The following is a 21,435-nucleotide window of genomic DNA, read 5'->3' on the forward strand; positions in this document are numbered from 1 at the left end:
TTTATTTATTTATTTATTTATTTATTTATTTATTTATTTATTTATTTATTTTGCTAGTTCTGTGAAAAATGTCATTGGAATTTTGGTGGGGTTTGCAATGAATACATTAATTGTTAATGTAGCCATTTTTACAATATTAGTTCCACCAAGCCACATGCAAAAGAGGTCTCCATCTTCTAGTGTTTCTTGAATTTCGTTCTTTGGTGTCTGTATGTTGTCACTATAGAAGTCTTTCACCTCCTTTGCTAGATTTTTTACTTTTCCTAATTTCCATGTATTTGTGTATCTCCATTATTTTTCTAGCTATTGAGTTACAGTCTTGTTATACTGTAATCTGATAAGACACAAGAAGTTGCTTTTATTCTTTTACATTTGGTAAGATTTGACCCATGTCGATAATATGGTTACCCATGTCGTTAATCCCAGCACTCAAGAGGCAGAAGCAGGATGGATCTCCATAACTCAGCCTGGGCAAGCTCTAGGACAGCCAGGGCTACCTAACAAGACCTTGTCTCAACAACAGCAAACAAGCAGGGAGATTTGATTTGTAGCCTCTTATGTGTCAGTTTTAGAGACTGTGCCCTGTGCCGCAGAGAAAGATTGTATCCTGTTCCTATTGGATGAAGTATTCCATTTGTTCAGGGGAATAGTTTAACTCAATAGTTTAACTCTTTGTTGTTATTTTAGGTTGGATGACCTCTCTGGAGATGAGAGTGAGCATCTTACCAGGATCCTCCTTCTTGCTTAGCTTCTTTAGGTGTACAGATTTTAGTATGATTATCCTATATTGTATGTCCAATATCCACTTATAAGTGAGTATATACCATGTGTATCTTTCTGCTTCTGGGATACCTCACTCAGGATGATCTTTTCTAGATCCTACCATTTGCCTGCCAATTTCATGATTTCCTTGTTTTTAATTGCTGAGTAGTATTCCTTGTGTAAATGCACCACAATTTCTGTATCCATTCATCATGTTAAGGGGCATCTGGTTGTTTCCAGATTTTGGCTATTATGAATTAAGCTGCTATGAATATGGTTAAGCAAATGTCTTCGTTGTATACTTGAACATGTTTTCGATATATGCCTAGGAGTGGTATAGCTGGATCTCGAGGAAGCACTATTCCTAATTTTCTGAGAAAGCACCAAATTGATTTCCAAAGTGGTTATACAAGTTTACATTCCCACCAGCAATGGAAGAGCGTTCCCCTCTCTCCACATCCTCTCCAGCAAGTGTTGTCACTTGAGGTTTTCATCTTAGCTATTCTGATGGGTGTAAGGTGAAATCTCAGGGTTGTTTTGATTTGCATTTCCCTGATGACTAAGGACGTTGAGCATTTATTTAAGTGTTTCTCTGCCATTGGATATTCCTCTATTGAGAATTCTCTGTTTAACTCTGTACCCCATTTTTTAAATTGGATTACTTGATTTGTTTCTGTTTAACTTCTTGAGTTCTTTTTATATTCTGGATATTAGCCCTCTGTCAGATATAGGATTGGCGAAGAGCCTTTTCCAGTCTGTAGTTAGCTTTCTTGGGTTGTATTTTTCCTTCTAGTATTTTTCTGTAAGGCTGGATTTGTAGGTAGGTGTTGTTTAAATTTGGTTTTTTTTTTTTTTTTTGTCATTGAATATCTGTTTTCTCCATTTATGATGATTGAGAGTTTTGCAGGGTATAGTAGCCTGGGATGACAGGCTACTATATGATATCTTAGGGTCTGCACGATATTCGTCCAGGCCCTCCTGGCTTTCATAGTCTCTGTTGAGAAGTCAGGTGTGATCCTGATGGGTTTGCCATTATATGTTACTTGGCGGTTTTCTCTTGCAGCTTTTAGTATTTTTTCTTTGGTCTGTATACTTACTGTCTTAATGATTATATGGTGGTAGGACTTTATTTCCTGGTCTAATTTATTAGGTGTTCTGTGGGCCTATTGTATGCTTAAAGGCCTCTCCTTTAAATTGGGGAAATTTTCTTCTATGATTTTGTTGAAAATATTTTCTGGGTCTTGGAGATGGGAATTTTCTTTTTCCTCTATTCCTATTATTCTTAGGTTTTGTCTTTTCACTTTGTCTTGGATTTCTTGGATGGTTTATGTCAGGAAGTTTTTAGATTTAACATTTTCTTTGACTGATACATCAATTTCTTCCACTGTATCTTCCACACCTGAGATTTTTTTTCTTCCATCTCCTATAGTCTGTTGGTTATGCTTACCTCTGTAGTTCCTGTTTTCTTCCCTAAGTTCTACCTCTACATTACCTCCATTTGTATTTTCTTTAGTTTTTCTAATTCTGTCTTCAGATCTTGAACTGTTTTGTTGATTTCCTTCACCTGGCTAACTGTATTTTCCTGCTTTTCCTTCAATTCCTTCACTTGTTTGTTTGAACATTCCTCTGTTTCTTTTATTTCTTTCATGATTTAATTATTTTCTCTCTGAAGGCCACAAACTGTTTGGCTGCATCTTCCTGAATATCTTTATGGATGGCCATAATCTGTTTCACTTTATCTTCCTCTATTTCTTTACGTATTTTGTTTCCTGCTAGAGCCTGCAGTCTGTGGGAACCCAGAAACTTTTCCGGAGCTGGGTGTCCTGAGGTTGGACTTGATATTTCCCTCACTATGGGGTTTCCTCCTGACAGGAAGACCCAGTCTATGGTGTTTTGGGGTCCGCAGTTCAGTCTGGGATGGTGAGTGGTTCATTGCTGGCAAATGGGTGCCTGCAGGAGCCCAGTAACTTTTCCTGAGAACTATTATTTTTTGGCGAGGGAGGTTTGGCTGGATGCCCTGAGGTTGGACCTGATGTTTCCCTCACCATGGGGTTTCCTCCTGACAGGAAAACCCAGTCTCTGGTGTCCTGAGGCCCAAAGTTCTGCCTGGGACAGTGAGTTGAGTGCGTAGCCAGGTCTCTGGGCTGGCAGCTAAGTGCCTGCCAGAGCCCAGGACCTTTTCCAGGGATTATCTGGATGACCTGAGGTTGGTCCCGATTGCTTCCATCACCATGGGGTTTTCTCTCGACTGGAAAACCCAGCCTCTGGTGTTGTGGGGCCCACAGTTCAGTCTGGGATGATGATCAGAGCAGGCAGGCATGTGGCTCTGGCCTGGCAACTGAACGCCTGCTGGGATCTGGGAACTCTTCCTGGGTTTAGCTGGGGGACCTGAGAACTGACCTGATTGCTTCCCAAACCATGAGGCTTCCTCTCACCTGGGAAACACAATCGATGGTGTTTTAGGGCCCAGAGTTTGGTCTGTTGGCTGCTGTGCAGTAACTGCTATCCTGCTTGTCCAAGACAGTGTCCTCTCACCGCCGCCATCTTGGATCCCACCCCTGTATTACTTCTTTTTAAAGATTTGTTTATTTTTATTTTATGTGTTTGGGTTTCTGGGTACCACATGCCTGTGGAGGCCAGAAAAGGACATAGGATCCCCTGGGACTGGAATTACTGATGGTTGTGACCCAGGGATCAAATCTGGGTCTTCTGGAAGAACAGCAAATGCTTTTGACCCCCGAGCCATCTCTCCTTCCAGCCTTCAGGTGCAGTGTTTGTTGACCCTGTCTGCTATTGTTGATATTCTTCTTGATTAGTTGAGTATTTGGGCGATTCTTCCCGCTGTGGCTTTATTTGATTCACCGAATTTTCAATTTTCAGCATTTCTGTTTTCTTTTTTCTTCTTCAAAAATCTCTTTTCTCAATTTTTTTTATCCATATTGCTGCTTTTCTTGTCCATTTTGAAACCTTCCTCTACTTTGCTGACTTTCCTTCAGATTCTGAATTCATCTATTTGTTTGCAGCCTGTCTCAAGTCATTCATCATCTTTCCCAGAAACCTTTGCAGTCTTTGGCATTTTTCTTGGCTTAGTAACTTTGAGTTCAGTAGCTGAGTCGTGATCATTGGCAGAGTCTTGTTGCCTTGTTCGTGTTTCTTGTTTCTGTGCTCCGATTTCTTGGGCCACACAGTGGTAAATTACTAATAGCTTCAGAGTTTGATTAGACAGCTGGGCTCAGAGCTGCCAGAATCCAGAGCAATTTCAGCTGATGAGATCCACAGGGCAGGGCTGTCTGTGCCTCTGCACTCCCCAGGTTGATCCAGCCTCCTGCCATCTACACGCCTGCTTGTCAGTCCCTGACCCTCCTGCTTCCCACAACTGCCTCACAACCCTCCCGTGGGTTGTGGGAAGCCAAACTGACGCTCTCCCACCTGTGCATGGCCGTTGACCTCAGACCTGGGGAGTAATGCCTTTTTTTTTTTTTTTTTTAATATGTTGCTGCCTTCCAAGTCACACAGTATGACATAATGGACTTTCTGAGGCTGACCTGTGACTGGAGGAATCACTGTCTCTCCAAAGCCTGAATTCCAGGCTTGTGAGAACCGGGGGCTTGTCCAAAGGGTCAGCTAGCTCACCTTTCTCAAGAGGCTCTGCCCTTCCCCGCTCCTGTCTTCCCACCCCGCGAGGCTGCTGTGGCTCTGCTCCTCTTCCGTTTGATTTTCTTCTCTCCACTCTTTCCTGGAAGGCAGACCTCGTTCCCGAATTTCCAAAGCTCCTCCTCTAGTTCTGTCTCTGGGAAAAAGTCTTTCCCTCTTTCTGGGACTGTCGTCACACAGAGGCAGCCTCTAATCTGCCCGTCTTACTTCAAACTGATTGTCTGACTTCTTCATTTTTTTTTTAAGATCTTTTATTTTTATTTACGGGAGTATCTTGCCTGCGTGGATGTCTGTGTCCCACATGCATGCAGTGCCTGGGGAGCTCACAGGAGCCCCTGGAACTGGGGTTATGGGCAGTTGTTAGCTGTCGTGTGGATGCTGGGAACCAACACAGGTCCTCTGCACAAACAGGAGTTTTTGAGTGCCGAGCCACCACTCAGCCCTGAATGGTTTACCTTTGACCTCCAGCATAAGCTGAGCAACAGTGCAGACTGTGTGCCTGAAACGTGTGTAGATGGTTTTCTGCTTCCTCCCCCGTCCCCCCCCCGCCCCCGAATTCAATGTTCTGAATTTTTGGATTTGAAGTGTTTGTTCATTTGCTTGTTTGGGGTCTTGGGTACCCCAGGCTGCCCTCAAACTCACCACTGAAGTTCAGGATCCTTAGCTTGGAAATTCTGATCCTCCCACAGCCACCTCCAGTGCTGAGGTTACAGGCCTACACCATCATGCTGGTTTGCGGGGTGCTGGAGATCAGATCCAGGGCTTTGTGCGTGCTGGGCCAGTGCTCTGCCAGCTGAGCTATGTCCTAGCCCTCTGGAGTGTTTCCGTGTGAAAAATGCTCCCCATGTCTCATGGCTGTTGTCAGTGATTGCTTTCCTGTAACAGCAACGACAGGAAGTCAGTGTGTACCTCAGGCCTGCCTTCCAGCTGAGGACTGGGCTCTTATAGAATGGTTGGTCCTGGGGTGGCAGGTAGGCTGGGCGGGACACCTGCTCTTGTCATCCCCTTTTGTTTCTCCAGAAGCTTGTTTGCCCTCGCTTGCTTTTTCTTTCCCTTCGCTGTAACATGGGGAGGAGGGGAAAGTTACTCCCACATCCCCAACACAAGCGCACAGAGCTCAGTGCCTTCTAAAGGTCTGGCTACAGCTACTTTCTAGGCTCTTAATTTTCCTTAATGGTCTTTGCTCTGGTGCCCCAGGTCTCAGCACGTCCCCACTACCTCCGATACTGCTAGAGTCCTGCTGATTGCTTGCCTCTTCAGTGTGGCTGGCATTGCTCCCGATAGCATCCCATTCAGATTCTTCAAGATGTTCTCTGTGTTAATTGTATCCTGCTGTCATTTCAAGGGTATAATTCTGTCCATGATAATGAGGATGCTGCCGCTGCTGCTGCTGCTGCTTCCGATGCTTTCTCTTCCTCTTCTCTCTTTTTTTCTTTTGATAGAGGGTTTCTCTGTGTAAAAGCCCTGGCAGGCTTGGACACACTGTAGAGCAGGCTGGCCTTGAACTCGAGGAGATACTCCTGCCTCTGCCTCTGTAGCGCTGGAATTAAAGGCGTGCACTATCACGCCCGACTCCTGATTTTTCTTGGAGAACATTTTGTACAGGTGTAGAGTGTATATCACAGGAAGGACATTTATTACGTGTATATATATATTTTAAAGATTCTCTGCCTACTGCATTGCTTCTTTCCCTTCCAATTCCTTTTCTTTCTCTCCCCCCCCCTTAATTTTGTCTGGAATCTTTTGCTCTTGTTGGTAGTTTCCTAGAAATGCCCTGGTCCTCCGGCAGTCTGGTCATCGTACTGCTAAAGTGACCGGAGGCTAACAGGCAACTCAGCTGTGAGTGGGTGGAGACTCCCGGGAGCTCCCTCCAGCATCCTGCTTGGTGAGCCAGACTTGGCACTGAGGGAGCAAGCCTCCCTGCATACTCATTTTTGAGGTCTTTAACTGGCCAGTGGCAGAGACAAATTCTCTAATGCCATCCATGGAAGAGCAAGGCGTTGAAATAAACACATCAGTTTAAGCTGAAAAGGGTGTGCCAGCGGTTGTGTGTTCCCAGTGTGGTTATTCTCTTAGGCCCCACCTGTGACACTCTGAACTTGTGAATCCTCGGTGTTTGGGGGATGTAGAAGGTCTGTTGCCATGGTTAACCTTGGCTGGGCACCCTGTTCCGCTTCCATGGCTCATGCCTTCCTGTTGTTCCCTCCAGCCACTTTACATTCTCCAGAGAGTACTGACTGAACTTTTCCGTTTACCCTTGCCTCATACATCTTTCTTAAAATCCCGTTAGTGTCATTTAGAAGTTTCAGGTGGAGGGAGAAATAGATGCATGTGGCCATATTTTTAAGTTACATTTGATTACCTTAAATACCAAAGCTTACATCCATTTCTTCACTCACTTAGATTAATTTCAGCCTTTTTTTTTTTTCAACATTTGCCAGAACAAAATAAAATTGCAGTGTTTTCAGAAAGATCATTACACTTCTAAGTCAAATCTGACTGCTAAAAAAATTACAGTTTTAGACAGGCCAACTGCCAGCGCGGCGTGGGGGGTATCTCCCATAGCATTACCATTTAGCAGCTTGTGTTTGATGAATGGGCTAGGCTCCCTTTGCTGTAGGTGGCTCAACTGGGAGGGCACATGTGAGGGTCTAGGCCAGTGGTTCTCCACCTTCCTAACGCTGCGATCCTTTAATACAGTTCCTTGTGTTGTGGTAGCCCCCAACTATAATATTAGTTTCGTTGCGACTTCATAGCTTCAAATTTTGTTACTGTCGTGAACTGTAATGTAAATGTCTGATAATTCAGGATAACTGATATGCAACCCCTGTGAAAGGGTCACTCAACTCGAAAAGGGGTCGAGGCCCAGGTTGAGAGCTGCTGGCCTGGAGTGTGGTTCCAGCCTCCTCATGGCTGCAGCGTGAGGGTGCATGATTTAAAAACTGCGTCAGTGGATATGAAAGACCAGTCATTAAAGCAGCTCCAGTAGAAAATCCCAGACATGGCTGGTTTATCATAAATGCCAGGGTTTTTAAAAGGCACATTTATGTTAGAAGTTAGACTTTCATGGTGTATGTAGCTACATATGTTGATTGTGTTTTGACACTTCTCAGATCTTTATTTTCTTTTCCACTTGTTGATAGAGCATCTCATTGAAAACCTCCTGCTGATTTAATTAGCAAATGCCAATTAGAATTACAGCTGGTTAGAGTTTGGTACGAGTGTGAAGCAATTGATCTCTTGGGAATGAAAATGTTTTGCTTTTGTACTCTCCAGGGAAAACACACATAGAGCTTACTTCCCAATGCTCTGAAAATACATTATTTGGTAACATGTGCTGTAAGTGCATGTCAGGTTCTGGTCATTCTCACCTGTTGTGGTTGCTGATCCTGGACAATCCTCATTTGATTCCTGATCCTGGGTGTCCACCCATTTTCACTAAGCCGTTGTCTTTATCTGTGAATCAGCCCCACACTCGTGTTTTATCCTTTCACACAGTTACAGAAATCAGAGTTAAGAGCACTCGTCGCTTTTTTAGAAGACTCAGAGTTCAGTTTCCACCACCTGTGTTGGGTAACTCACAGCTGTCTGTAGCTTCAGCTCCAGGGGCTTTGACACCCTCTTCTTGCACCCACAATACTCATGTGTACAGACCTGCACACATGTGGATACACATAATTAAAAATAAAATCTTAAAAAAACAAAACAGTGATCTCACAGAACGAGTGAGTGCCATTCAAGAATGTGTTCCGTGTATAGCCATCTACTGAATAAAGCACCCTGGCCCCAGAATCGGAAAGTCCCTGTTCGGCTTTGGGAACTGGGGGGATAGGGGGTGCTCCTCCATCCCTGTGCAAGCCTCTGTTAACCCTCGTGCAGATGCAAGGCAGGAAGGTGCAGCATGAGAGCTTCAGGGCTGTAAACACAGGGATTATTTATTTCTGCGATGCCTTGTTTTCTCAAATGACATGCCATTTATTTCTTTAATATTATTGGGAGTGGGCTGAGAATTAAATGTGTACTTGACATTAAAAACTGGAGATTTACTGGGAAATCTTCATGCCAGTGAGATTAGTACTGAGGAGCAGAATGGGAAATTCAGCATGGTGAAGGGATTCCCCAGTCCTTGGTCATCAAGGATGGACCAATACCAACGGGCTCATGAACCGTGCTTTTCCTCTGAAAAGAGTGTACAGGATTCCTATGTAGGACCCAAAGGTGTTCAGGACAGGAAATGAAGTGTTGTGGTCATTGTCTCATTTTAAAAATACGGGCCATTTTCTTGTTTTCTCTCGTAGCTGCTTTTGAAGAGTATTAATCCATTTCTCGGTGCCTGACATCCCTTTCTCTGGTTTTGTGTTCTTAGAGAACCATATGTACTTATTTGAAGGTAGAGACTATTCTAAGGAGCCCAGTAAGGAAGACAGAAAGTCATTTGAACAGCTGGTGAATCTTCAGAAAACTCTTCTAGACAAAACGAGTCATGGAGGCCGGTCCCTCCGAAATAAAGGCAGCGTAAGAGCCATTACGTTTCTATAAAACCATAAGTTCTTCCAAACTGTTAGCCTAAGAAAGCAAAGAATAATGCTAGGGTCACTTTGTTCCGGTCCTCTAAGCCACCCCTTAGCTCCCATAGGGGCCACATTGTTACAAGAAGATACTATGCCTGCTATTGGCATCCATGACCCTAAGTCATAAATTAATTAGTAGGCTAGCTGTCATCAAAGGACATGCAGTGTTCCAGTGCCTGGCCCTTCAGGTATGCTCTCTGGAGCTGTCATTAAGTAACAAGGCTGCTGAAACTGTCTGGTTCAGGTGGAATCCTACAATGTATTTGTAGAAAGAGTCACTCTAAAATGGCTTCATGCAAGCGATGATTTCAATCAAGAAAGAAAAGTTATCTGGAAGTATGGGGTTCCTCGTGAAGTAATTGAGACCGCCTCTACCAAGGTCAGCAGTGCCTCGGCTGACTCAGTGCCCAGTGGCCACGGTGCCTGTGAGGTATCACGTGACCCAGTAAATTAGGGTGCCTCGCCAGCAGTGCCCAGCATGCAGGCTGGGTGGAGATGTGGTGCTTCTGTTGCTCCCCTACAGAGTGCCCCAGATGGGACTTGCAGAGGAGCAGGCCAACCCTGATCTTCCTGACCGTGGGTCTTCATCTCTCTAAGGTTCTTGTCCCAGGCCTTGCAGAAGGGCCCACCAAAAGGAAGAAGATCCTGAGCCCCGAAGAGCTGGAGGACAGACAGAAGAAAAGACAGGAAGCAGCAGCCAAGAGAAAGAGACTAATGGAGGAGAAGAAGAAGGAAAAGGAGGAGGCTGCACACAGGAAGAAGTCTGTGTGCCTTAATACCAGTTGGGGGTCACTGTCACTGTGGGGCTTGTAGAGTGAGCCCAGTGCTGACATGGCTTTAGAGCCAGAAAACCTTGATCACTCCGGCAGTTTTTACTGGAGTCAGAGTATATTTTTGGAGATCAAACTTTTGCATTTAGTCCTTAGTACTAAATGCGGGTGAAGCTACGTTCTGTCAAACAAGGATCATCTATCTATCTGTTCATTTAGTGTGTGTGTGTGCACACGTGTGCCCACATGAGCACATACGGGGAGGTCAGAGGGCAACTTTCGGGAGCCCCTTCTCTCCCAAGAATCCGTTTCTTTATTTTGTATGTGTTTTTTGAGTGTGCACTTATGAGCCACAGCACACAGCAGGAGGTCAGAGGACAGCTTGCAGGAGCCCCTTCTCTTCCTTCACCACGTGGGGTCCTGGGATTGAGCTCAGGTTGCCAGGCTCTGAGACATTTGGTGGCTCTTTGTAAGTGTGGCAGGGAGGCAGCTAGGCTAGTCAGTAAACCTTGCTCCTTTACATGTGGGGAGACAACTTCAGGCAGGAGAGGTCCTAATCCCAGTTCCACCTCTTACCACCTGTGAGTGCATGACTGCGGGCTCACTAATTCCTCTCTCTCTGCTGTGCTGAAGGATGGCCTGGTGGGAGTCCAACGGTTACCGGTCCTCCTGCCTGCCCTCGGAGGACAGCGAGCCCGAGGACCGTGAGGACGGATATGAGACTCCTGACGAGCTGGATTATGAAGATCTAGACCCAGCTTCCATCAAGTACGTGAGCGGTGATGTCACCCACCCCCAGGCTGGCGAAGAGGATGCTGTCATTGTGCACTGTGTAGGTACGAGAAAGTGGGCTGTGACCCCGAGAGCGCCTTGTCTTTATGATGCCAAGAAGCTAGAAGGATAAGGTGAAATGTCTCCTAAAGGTGACAGTGCCAGTGTTGCATCGTCTGGTCCAGGGGCGTGGCGTTGAGCAGTGAGGCTTGACTCCTTTCCCTGCTGTTGTTTCCCACCCTCCTTGGGCCCCACCTGTCTTCTACAAATGGGCTACTGGTAGCCACTGTATCCTCCGTGCAGTGTATTTAAGAGGGCGAAGTGAGGTGGCATTTGGAAAACAAACACATCCTGTGAGGAAAAGCAAAACTCGCCCCAAGTGTGTCCCTCCTGTGACCGTCACATTCTAACCTCCTTCACCCAGAATCCTCGCTCCACACTGAGCACTTCACAACGTCCGCTTCTCGGAGTGGTGTTCCCTGGCCGTATGGGAAGCAGTTCCCACCGTTAGGTTCTATCTTGTGCTATCCTGTTCTCCTTTGTCACGAATTTTGTCACCTGACACAATAACATATATTTATTTGTTTGACTTGAGCCGATACGTGTAGAATAAACAGGTATAAATGCACGGTTTAACCAGCTGTGCCGGTACCAGCTTGAACTGAGTCCTGCTTCTCCTCCTCACTGTGTGTGGGAGTGCGCACTGCGGGCTTATCAGTGCCCCCTGCGTTACGTCCATACTCCTGCCTCCAGCAGTTACGGACACACCGGAGCCTCTCTTTCAGAACACTTCATTTTTGAAGATTCCCACCTTGAACCTTCCTGGCACAATGGCCAGGTATACCTTTTAGGAGATTCCTAGGAGTTTAGATACGCTTCCTCATCTAAAAAGTCATTCTCCCACAAGCCTATTTTGTGTGCCTTTGGCTTCCTAAGTTGTGAACTAGACGGAAATGTTCTCTCTCCTGTCAGATGATTCTGGCCGCTGGGGCAGAGGTGGCCTGTTCACAGCTCTGGAAGCGCGATCAGCCGAACCAAGAAAAGTATATGAGCTGGCTGGGAAGATGGAAGGTAAGAAGGAGAGGGTCAAGGCCAGACTGGGACAGGAGAGAGAGCACTTAGAATCGTGCATGGCGTGGTGAGGAAGCACAGCAGGGTGGAGAGAGGCAGCCAGGCCTGGCTTCTCCCGTCAGGTGCCTGTCGTGCGTGATTTGGAGGCAGATCTCCCTCGGCACCTGTTTCTCAGCCATTGCTTGTGGCTGACACTTTCCCCGCCCTGCCTGGGGCTGTGATAGGGATGGTAGATGCAAGTGTTCTAACTGAAGATCCTGTCCCTGTCACCCTACTGACCATCTCCATAGTGGACAGATATCAGCCACACTTTTAAGCAGTTCACAACAGCTCAGGCTTGGTGCCGAGGGAGAGGTGGGTCACCACAGCCAGGGCCACCACACTCTCTGAAGGCAGAAGTCAGGCTGTGTGAGGACAGGAGATCTGCTGAACAGCGTTAACCATCGGAACCAGGACTGGGAAAAGGCACCTGCTTTTTCGCAGTCACAGCCTGGCGAGGAGTGAAGGCTTTCTTGTTCTTTCCTGAGGTAGCTGAGGAGAGAACAGCCCTGGTGGGAGGAACAGATGCCTTCCAGAGTTCTTAGAGACTGGGTGTAACTCATGCTTCTGCCCCACGTGAAGGGTGGGAAGGGGTAAGCAGACCTAGATCTGGATAGTGACCTGGCAGTTGGAAAAGCAGAGAACCAGGACAGAGTGGAAGGAGAGCTGTGGATGGAGGAGACGATTGTAATCATGAGGGAGAAATGAGATCACAGATGGCAGAGCCTGGGAAAGGTATCCACTTAGTCCCTGAGGCAGGAAGAGGGAACAGGAAGAGGAAAAGAGGAAACCTTAGAACGTAGTGTTTTGACATAAACATTGAGTAGACCTTATCCAAAAATGCTTGGGACCATGAGTGTTTCAAATTTCAGATTAAGAAAAAGAATTTGGAATATTTGTATTCACATTACGAGTCTGGGTTTGTGTCCGAGTCTAAATACAAAATTTGTCTTTATTTCACATACATATGTAAGCAACATGACACCGGTCACATGAGTTCAGGTGGACAACTTCCTACTTTGGTGTGATATGAGAGAGAATCTGAGTTCAAGACTCAGATTTTGGCACATTTTGAATTTTGGATTTCTAGATTACAGGTACCGAGCTTACACAGAAAAGAAGAAGGCAAAGAGGTCCCCGATAGATACTGAAGTGAGAGTAGAATTGGGAGTAGCCACTGGATTTCACCCCGTCAGTGGCCGTATTACCTTGGCACATTTGGAGGAGTGTGCAGTCTCAAATGTGGCCGCACAGACTTACAGTGTAACGGTCAATGGAACTAGAGATGGACTGTCCCAGGATTGAAATAGGACCCAGCAGAGTAGATGAGCCTGGGCTGGAGCTACCGGAGAAGGCTGAGGAGGCTGAGAACATTACCTTGGGTCTGGAAATAGGAGCAGAATTCCTGTTGGCGAGAGGGAGCAGTAGAATGCAAACATTGTCCCATTCTTTTCTGTACCCTTACCACACTCAACCATCCCCGGCACCTGATGTCAGAAGGGTCTAGGCAGTGATGCAGCCCAGGGCACAGCTGCTATCCAGAGGGGAAAGGAAAGTTACATTTTAAAAGGAAGTATAACCAAATCAGAGAGACCATTCCCAGGTTGTCGGCTTATTTGGGGAATCTGATTGGAAGAATGGTCTAGCACAGCTACTGGTGTTTTAGAATGACTTAAAGATTAGACATTTTAAGCGGGATATTTATCATTTTTGTTTGACCAGAAAATTCAAACTGGGTCTATAAAACCCAGAACTAAATTTAAATTGGCCCATTTGTCTAGAGCATCAGCTTGATTTGATTTGGATGATAGGGAAATACACAGATATAAATGGTAGAGTGCAGTGTCCTAGTGATTTAAGACAAACAGGAGAATCCTTAGGAATGGCAAGCCCAGAACTCACCCACCTTATTCCTCTGCCCTTTGGAATCACTGCTATGGCCCCCGAGGGTACCTGATTGATAATGTAGGACCACTGAGTTTGGAGAGCATGAAAGTGGAGGAGGAGGAAGCAGCTGTGTATCTGCCTAAGGTGATGACAGGTCAGGAGACAGGAAAGGGCCAGGCAAAAATCCAGAGGGAGGTGGAACGCAAAATCTTAATTGGTGCAAACCATAGTGGCCCTTGCCTACAGTCCTGGCACTGGGGAGGTTAAGGCAGGGGGATTGCTGCAGGCTACAGAGCGAGATCATATTTCAAAAAGCAAGAAAATAACAAACACTTAAGGAAGATTCAGAATAGGTCTTCAGTGAGCTTAATGTTCTTTTTCTGTCTCCCTTTCAAACCTCAGACTTGAGTTTGGGCGATGTCCTTTTATTTCCTATTGATGATAAAGAGTCACGAGACAAAGGGCAAGATTTGGTAAGTTTAAAAAAAAAAAAAACTGTCTCATACCATGATTAAATCCTGGCTCATATCAGCTACTCTTGAAACATCTCCTGTCCAACCCACTCGTGCTTACTGCCCAGCCTCTGTGGTAGAAGAGTGGGCTGTGAGGACTGGCACATTTGTGCCAGAGACTGGGTAGCTTCAAGCTTAGAAACACGCTGAGGATCGAGTGTTGGAGACAGCACGAGCCCACGGGGCTCCTACCAGCTTTTACATGAGCAGCCATCTTCTCATTGTGTCCTAGCTTCCTCGTGTGTGTGTGTGTGTGTGTGTGTGTGTACACATGTGTATGTGTACTTACCTGGGCACATGTGTGTCTGTGTAGAGGACACCTTGCAGACGTCCATTCTCTTTCCACCATGCGCATTTCTGGGATCAAGCTCGGGCCATAGGCTTGGCAGTGGGCCCCTTCTGTTTCTTTTATCATTGGTACGCCACACAGTGGCTGGCTCATAGACTATGCTCAAATAGCTTTTCCCGAGTAGAGTGAGGAAGTATGATGCAAGATTCTCAGGGCTCATCGTTTTTGTTTATACAAAACTTTGTGTGAAGATTACACTTACTGGCTGACAGAAGACAGGAAGCAACCCCCACCTCCTGTGCTCTGCATCATAAGCTTCTCCTGCTTGCTTGTCATTTGGAGTATCTGTGAGTGAGTTTTGTTTTTTCACCACATCCACCTGACTGTCTCTGAAGCCCGAATGCATGAATTTTGAATCAGATGGTTGCTGACTTAGAAAAAGAGTTAGAAAGTGAGGCTCACACTCAAAACACCTGTGTGGCTATAGGCAAAGCATTTTCTGTTTCTTCACTCAGTAATTTCTACAACACTGCACAAAGCGGGCAGAGGGGGACAACAGTATCTGTCAGTTCCCTTCAGGGTCGGAGGTGGAGTGACTCTCGTCCTGGGAGTGTGGAACTGATGAGCACCAGTTAGAGAGCCAAAATACAGAAGTCCTGACCAAACACCATCTGAGAGTCCAACGGTTCTCTTTTCCCTGGAGAGCACTTATGAGGGTCCATATTTTGGTCTCTGGCTTGAACCCATCTTAAAATGAGGAAGAAAAGCCTGTATGAGTTATCACGAAATAAATGGGAGCAGTCATGTTGTATAATGTAGGATACTGTTGTCCAAGCAGCGGCCAGCAGGGATAGAGCTCAGCCCTGGTCCGTAACAGTCCGCGTCCATGTGGCCAGCTCACTTGCTGACAGTGTGACCCTCCTCATGCCATTTCAGCTGTTGAATGGTTTATTCTTTCTAGTTGGCCTTGATTGTGGCTCAACACCGCGATCGCACCAATGTCCTGTCTGGCATTAAGATGGCAGCCCTAGAAGAGGGCCTGAAGAAGATATTTTCAGCAGCAAAGAAAAAGAAAGGTAAGTCTCCCCTCTGCTCAGGATGAGAGGAGCTTCTGTCCAGACAAGTGCTGTGACTTTTGAAGGGAGATAAGAAATGTCAAGACACCTCTCGATTTGCATGGTAAAAGCAAGCCAGAGTGTAGCAGCTTTTGGCTGCTTTTTCGGGTTCTTTTTCCTACCTTCCTACACCACCCCAATCCCCCAATACTAGGTAGGAGAGAAAGAAGGATAGATTGGAGGGGGGAAGGAGACATAGATCTCTTTAGACTACTTCCTGCTGGTTAGGGGCGTAAAGTTCCTTGGGGCTAGTCCTGTCATCATCAGAAGGATATCCGCAGCCAGCAATCCAACAAACAGCAAAAGCAGCAGCAGGAAGAGCAGCAGCCGCCCCGCCTCTTGGGGCTCTGGCATCAATATAGCCTCTGAAGGATCCCCAGAATTCCAAATGTAAACTGTCCTCAACTGGCAAAATCATGCCCCTGACAGAGCACAAGGCGAATCATAGTTAGCTGCCTTGGTCAATCTGAAGTAGCCCCATATCCTACCTCTAGGACTAAAACAAAAACATATTCTTATAATATTTCTGTGTTGTTGTTTTTTTTTTTAAAAAAAACATAATTATTTCACTATACCAGAGGTCTCACCATATCACTTTGTATTTACATAGTCTTTTTCCCCTGTGGGCCATGCCATCCAGCGGGCATTGTTCTCATGATTTGGAAGCCGTCCTTAGCTACCTCACCTGTCGCACATCATAACTGACCGTTCTTTTCTGAAAGTTTAGTCTGTCCCAGCCTAGTGTCTCTCAGTGTTTGGGGATTTTCTTGACCGAAGGGAGAATGTATGCTGGCTTTAATTTGATTCACCAATCAGTCACAATCTGTAGCCATCATACCTACTTACTTCTAGAACCTGTGGGATTTTGTGTTCAACAGAAAAACATACTTTTCCCCTCTTCCATGTCCTCCCTAGAATATTTTTGAAATTGTAATGGTATACTTTGCATGAGACCTTCAGCAACTATTGTCTCCTGTGTATTTATTTTACTGATTATCATATTCTTTTCTTTTCAATAGCAAGTGTTCATCTTCCACGCATTGGACATGCTACAAACGGTTTTAACTGGTATGGTACTGAAAGGCTTATTCGGAAATATTTGGCTGCAAGAGGCATCCCAACTTACATGTATCCTTTTGAAGTCCGAATTGTACTTCGACCAAAGAGGACAGTTGTGCTGTATTTTCTGATTCTGCTCTTTAATCCAAGGCTAAGTCTTCTGTCTTGTCTTTCTCTCTGTCCTTCTTCAATGAGATGTAACAAAGAGGTGCTTTCTACCTCGTATAATCTAGAGTACACACCCAGGAAAATAAATATACCCACACATTCCTGGATGCCTAGAAATAGATGAAGATGAGGCTCAGAAGATACAGGTGCTCAGTGTGAACCCTGATGGTCTGAGCTCGGTCCCCAGCATCCGCATGGTGGAGAGAAGGAGAGAACTGACTCCCTCGAGTTGTCTTCTGACCTCCACACATGCAGCACACTCACAAAGGTCATTTTAGTAAGGAAATTGTGTTTCATTAAAAAAGGATGTATAGTAGCTGGGTGTGGGGGCACATGCCTTTAATCCCAGCACTCAGTAGGCAAAGGCAGGAGGCTCTCTGAGTTTGAGGACAGCCAGACGATTGACAGAGTTCCAGGGGTACACAGAGAAACTCTTTGTCTTGAAAAACAAACAAATACACAATAAAAGCATATCAGGGGAGAGCTAATTGAACAACTGCCACTGGATAACATCTTTTTATGTCACTGCTCTCGAGTGTCTTTCGGGTCTGTAGTGGAGGCCTGATTCTAAGAGCCTCCTTCCGTTCACTAAAGTTAACGTGAATAAGTGCACACTTTTGTCTTAGAGCCTTTTTGTATTCTTCTTTGTGTTTTGTATTAGTTACAATGCTGGAAACTGAACCCAGGGTCTTGCACGTGCTAGGAAAGCACATTTTCACTGAGCTGCGTCCCTACCTCTTCTGATGGCTCTTAAGAGGCAGTGTGAAATCCACTGTGAACATTAAATCACCATCTACCTTCGCTACACTGATGTTTTCTTCTCAAGACCTGGCGCTGTAGGCTAGCATTTTTGAACTGTAAACTGTGTCCAAAATGGCTAGAAACAGCATAATTAACCTCCAGGTTCTATATAAAGAAACTCACTCTGTGTGGTCTCTAAAGCATTTATGTCCCTATAAAGCCTTAGTAAAGAAGTCACGTTTTATGTGCTTGTGCGATGTCAAGAATTTTAGTACCACATATCAACCACAGTCACGAGTTCTAGTAATGGTAGAAGAGTTTCTGATATGAAGAGGGGCATAAAATGTTTTGCAGTGATTATCTGAGCAGTAACCGAGTAGTTTGGGTAAAAGTGGATAAAAGTGACAAGGTATCCTTAACCATCTCTGCAGATACTATTTTCCTAGAAGTAAGGCTGCTGCCCACCATTCACAGCCTGCATCCCCCTCCTCAGCGCCACTGGTTCCTTAGCAACCAACCAGCATCCGGTCCAGTTTTCAGCCAGCAGTTAGCAGGATCCATGCCCCCAGGGCGACTGTTAGTTTTCAGGAAACAAGGCTGTCTTGGGCTGTGTTCTCTACTCTGGAATCGCTGGGATAATCTTTTCTGAATTCCAGTTTTGTTCCCCCTGGAAGTGTTACTGAGATCCAGTACCTGTAATACAGGAATGCACAGAACATATGGGAAAGCTTCAGATTTCATAAGTTTGTATAATAATAAATTAGCTATCATTAATAGTTTTGTTGCTTCTTTTCCCCCCTGAATCTAGTTTCCTTGCTGTCCACAACACTGATTTACAGAAGGAGGGACTGACGCTGTGATTAGAGAGAACTGAGTGGTGACCAGGCAGGGAGGCCCTGGGGAAAAGAAGCCACTTCAGCCAGCTCATGCTATCAAAGAGAACCCTGGGGCAGAGGAGGAGGGCAGGCTGTGTGTCCTCACCAGTGGGACCCCCTGTCCTTTCTTCTCACTGTTCAGTATTGGGATCTTGAAGAAAGCCCATTGATTGGCCTGGAGACCTGTCAAGTGTGGCTTTAGAAAGCCCCAGGAGTATGCTTTCCTCCGTCTACACTTTATTTCCAGTATGCAGCTCTTGGCTAACACAGCGAGACCTGTGAGTGGGACTGGAGAAGGCCTGGGACAGAGAGCTGCTAGGAAAGGACTACTGGGCGGAAGGCCATGTAGCTGTGGTTCACCACACCCTGTATGTGAAAGCTCGGCTTTTGACAGCTGTCCTCAAGCTAAGAATGCACTCAAACTGGGTGTCCAAAAGTGAATGGATGAAGAAAATGCAGTATATTATATGAATAGAACATTATTCAGTCATAAACAAAAATGAAACTTTATCATTTTCGGCAAAGTAATGGAACTGGAGGTCTAACAGTAGAATAATGATTACAAACAGGGTATATGGGGCTACGTTTCTTCAGTGCACCCTATATACACATGTGTAAGAGCACAATGGGCCACATTAACATGTCAGCTAATATGTGCCATGTTAAAAATAAATACCTCCGTGTTAATCCCATAGGTGTAAGGAGAAAGATCACTGACCCCAACTATGGCCAAATCAAACCAAGCTTTATTTGTGCACATGGGAACTGGCCTGGCTGGCAGCTATCTGTCCCTAAGGTGGGGCTCAAGAGGTCAGACCTGAGTCAGTTTCTCAAGCTCTCTTCAGAGGGCAGAAGCACAGGGTGGGGGATTTTGCACACACCCATGGTTACAGAAGGGAGACCAGGCAGGTAGGAAAGCCTCTCTGGGAACAGTGAATACAGAACATTTCAGGGAACAGACGGCCCTGGGGAGTGGGTTTCCAGATCAACTCTCAGGTAAAAGCAGGTCAGAGTCCAGGAAACCGAAACCTAACTGAGCTAGAGTAGCAATGTGGTTCCTGATTTCAAAATGGCAACAGGCGAGTTTCCCATATGCCCTACAGGCATAGAATAAGCATATTGGTGTATCAGTCTCTTGCTTAGGAACAAAGGACTGTAAGAAAGGTCTTTTCTCACTCATTTTTCATATCATATGAAACAATTTGAGGCACAAAATATTTGTTGAAAAGGTATGCAAGTTCCTAGCCTTCGATATGAGAGAAAAGTATTACAATTCTGCTATGCTATGACTAATAAATTGGAAGTAGATCAAATACTTAAATGTAAAACCTGAGAGATAGAGAAACATGTCATGTTTTTGTGATCTCCTGACTAACAACAGCCACTTAAAACTTCTCTGTATGTTTCACTGACATATCAATGGCATTAAAGTGAAGATTCACAATCATGCTAACAATCATGCTAGCCAACTCAATGGAAGTCACAACAAGAAACAGCACTAGTTACAAGGTACAGTTAGCTTAGCTGAAATCTCATTTCAGGAAGAAAAGATCGGTATAAACTAAGGACCTTTGCCAGCCAGAAAGTGGGCTACCATTTCTTTATGCCAAAGGTCTATATACCTGTGTTGTCTTTCCTATTAAAAACTTCTTAATTACAAATTTTTTTAAAAAAACTTTAATTTCTCATTTTCTTTCCAGTAATACCCCAATTTGAGTGTTTCCTATATTCAGTTTTCATTTCACACACATATTGACATACACATGCAAAACATACACACATATATACTCAGACATACACATACATACACTCACGTGCTCGCACAAATACACACATAACGCTCACATTCACACAGGCACTCAACTCCTCATGCACATGGGTTTTACTTTTGCCCCCTTTAGAGAATCAGTAGAAAGGATACCATTGCGTCACTAAATCCAGAGAGTTTATCTGGGTGTTTCATCATGGCCTTCCAGTAGAGTTCATTGCTGTGACTATTTCTTACCTGTTGAGCCACTCTTGTTTTAGCTTCTGTGACAAGGTGCTCTTCCGTGACAAAATAATCTCAGCTTATCTTATATCATATTTACAGCTTTTTTTAAAGTCACACTCTACTTTTTACCTAGTGTATTAGCTTCCTGGAGCTCCTGTAATCAAATGTCACAGGCCAGGTGGTCTAACAACACCCTGTCACAAGGTCAAGGTATTGGAAGACTTGGCTTCTTCTGGGCCCTCTGCTCCCAGTTTGCAGGTCACTTCACACACCGCCTTTTCTCACAGCCTCTCCTCTGTGCAGGTTTCTGGTGTCCCTCTGTTCAGGGACACACAGCCTTCCCTCTGTATGCACTCCTGTTGTCCTTCTGTTCAATGAAATGATACCCGAGGATTTCCTACACCTAATGACATAGAAACACAGCAAGAATCTGAAGTCACAAATAGACGTGACCAGACAAGAACCTCTTCATCACATTACAGTCAATATATAAAAATAATCAAGAAACTCTACAAGGGCTATCAGAAGAAAATGTCAACTCAGAAGTAAGGAAACATCTGAATAACTTCAGATCTTTCATCAGCAACGCTAAAAGCCGGGAAACCATGAACTGATACTACAAGCCCTGAAAATAACCAACCCAATAAAGTTATGTATTAAAATTGGTGGAAAATTAAAATAATTTAAAATAAGCATACGGGGCTGGCAAGATGCTCAGAAGTTGAGAACACTGCGCTCTTCCAGAACACCAGAATTGAATTCCCAGCATCTCCAGGGTGGCTCACAGTTGTCTGTAACTCCAGTTCCAAGGGATTGAATGCCCTTTTCTGACCTTAGGCACCAGGCACATTTGAGGTACATATAGACACTTTGGGGCAAAACATAAAAAACAAGATAAGGCAACTACTAAAGGAGTACTATACACAGGAAAAAAATTCATCCATGAGAACACAGACAAGGATATATACATTACATGAAAAGAAGAATGAAAAGAGGGCAGATGGGATGGAATCAAACCTGACAGCAAATCAGAAAACCCCCGATACTGCCAGGAGAAGAACTAACAAGCCAGCTAACCAGGAGAGCAAGCAGTATGATCATCAGCAATACAAACCTCTCTCAATTCTAACCTTGAATGCAAACACCTTTAACTCACTG

At 45.0% G+C, this 21,435-nt stretch overlaps 1 protein-coding gene across 1 annotated transcript in view; it reads left to right on the top strand.

Moving 5' to 3' along the window:
- Window positions 1-18,183, top strand: part of Chd1l (chromodomain helicase DNA binding protein 1 like) — a 56,399-nt gene extending 38,216 nt beyond the window's left edge. Inside the window, exons 16-23 of the mRNA XM_055603809.1 lie at window positions 8,783-8,931; window positions 9,585-9,748; window positions 10,391-10,593; window positions 11,501-11,599; window positions 13,928-13,998; window positions 15,288-15,402; window positions 16,461-16,569; window positions 17,841-18,183. Coding sequence (XP_055459784.1) covers window positions 8,783-8,931; window positions 9,585-9,748; window positions 10,391-10,593; window positions 11,501-11,599; window positions 13,928-13,998; window positions 15,288-15,402; window positions 16,461-16,569; window positions 17,841-17,919 — 989 coding nt within the window. The 3' untranslated portion in view covers window positions 17,920-18,183. The remainder of the gene's footprint in view (window positions 1-8,782; window positions 8,932-9,584; window positions 9,749-10,390; window positions 10,594-11,500; window positions 11,600-13,927; window positions 13,999-15,287; window positions 15,403-16,460; window positions 16,570-17,840) is intronic.
- The last annotated feature ends 3,252 nt before the right edge of the window (window positions 18,184-21,435 follow it).

Source organism: Psammomys obesus, unplaced genomic scaffold (assembly GCF_907164565.1).
Source record: "Psammomys obesus unplaced genomic scaffold, mPsaObe1.curated_primary_1811, whole genome shotgun sequence".
Classification (NCBI taxonomy): domain Eukaryota; kingdom Metazoa; phylum Chordata; class Mammalia; order Rodentia; family Muridae; genus Psammomys; species Psammomys obesus.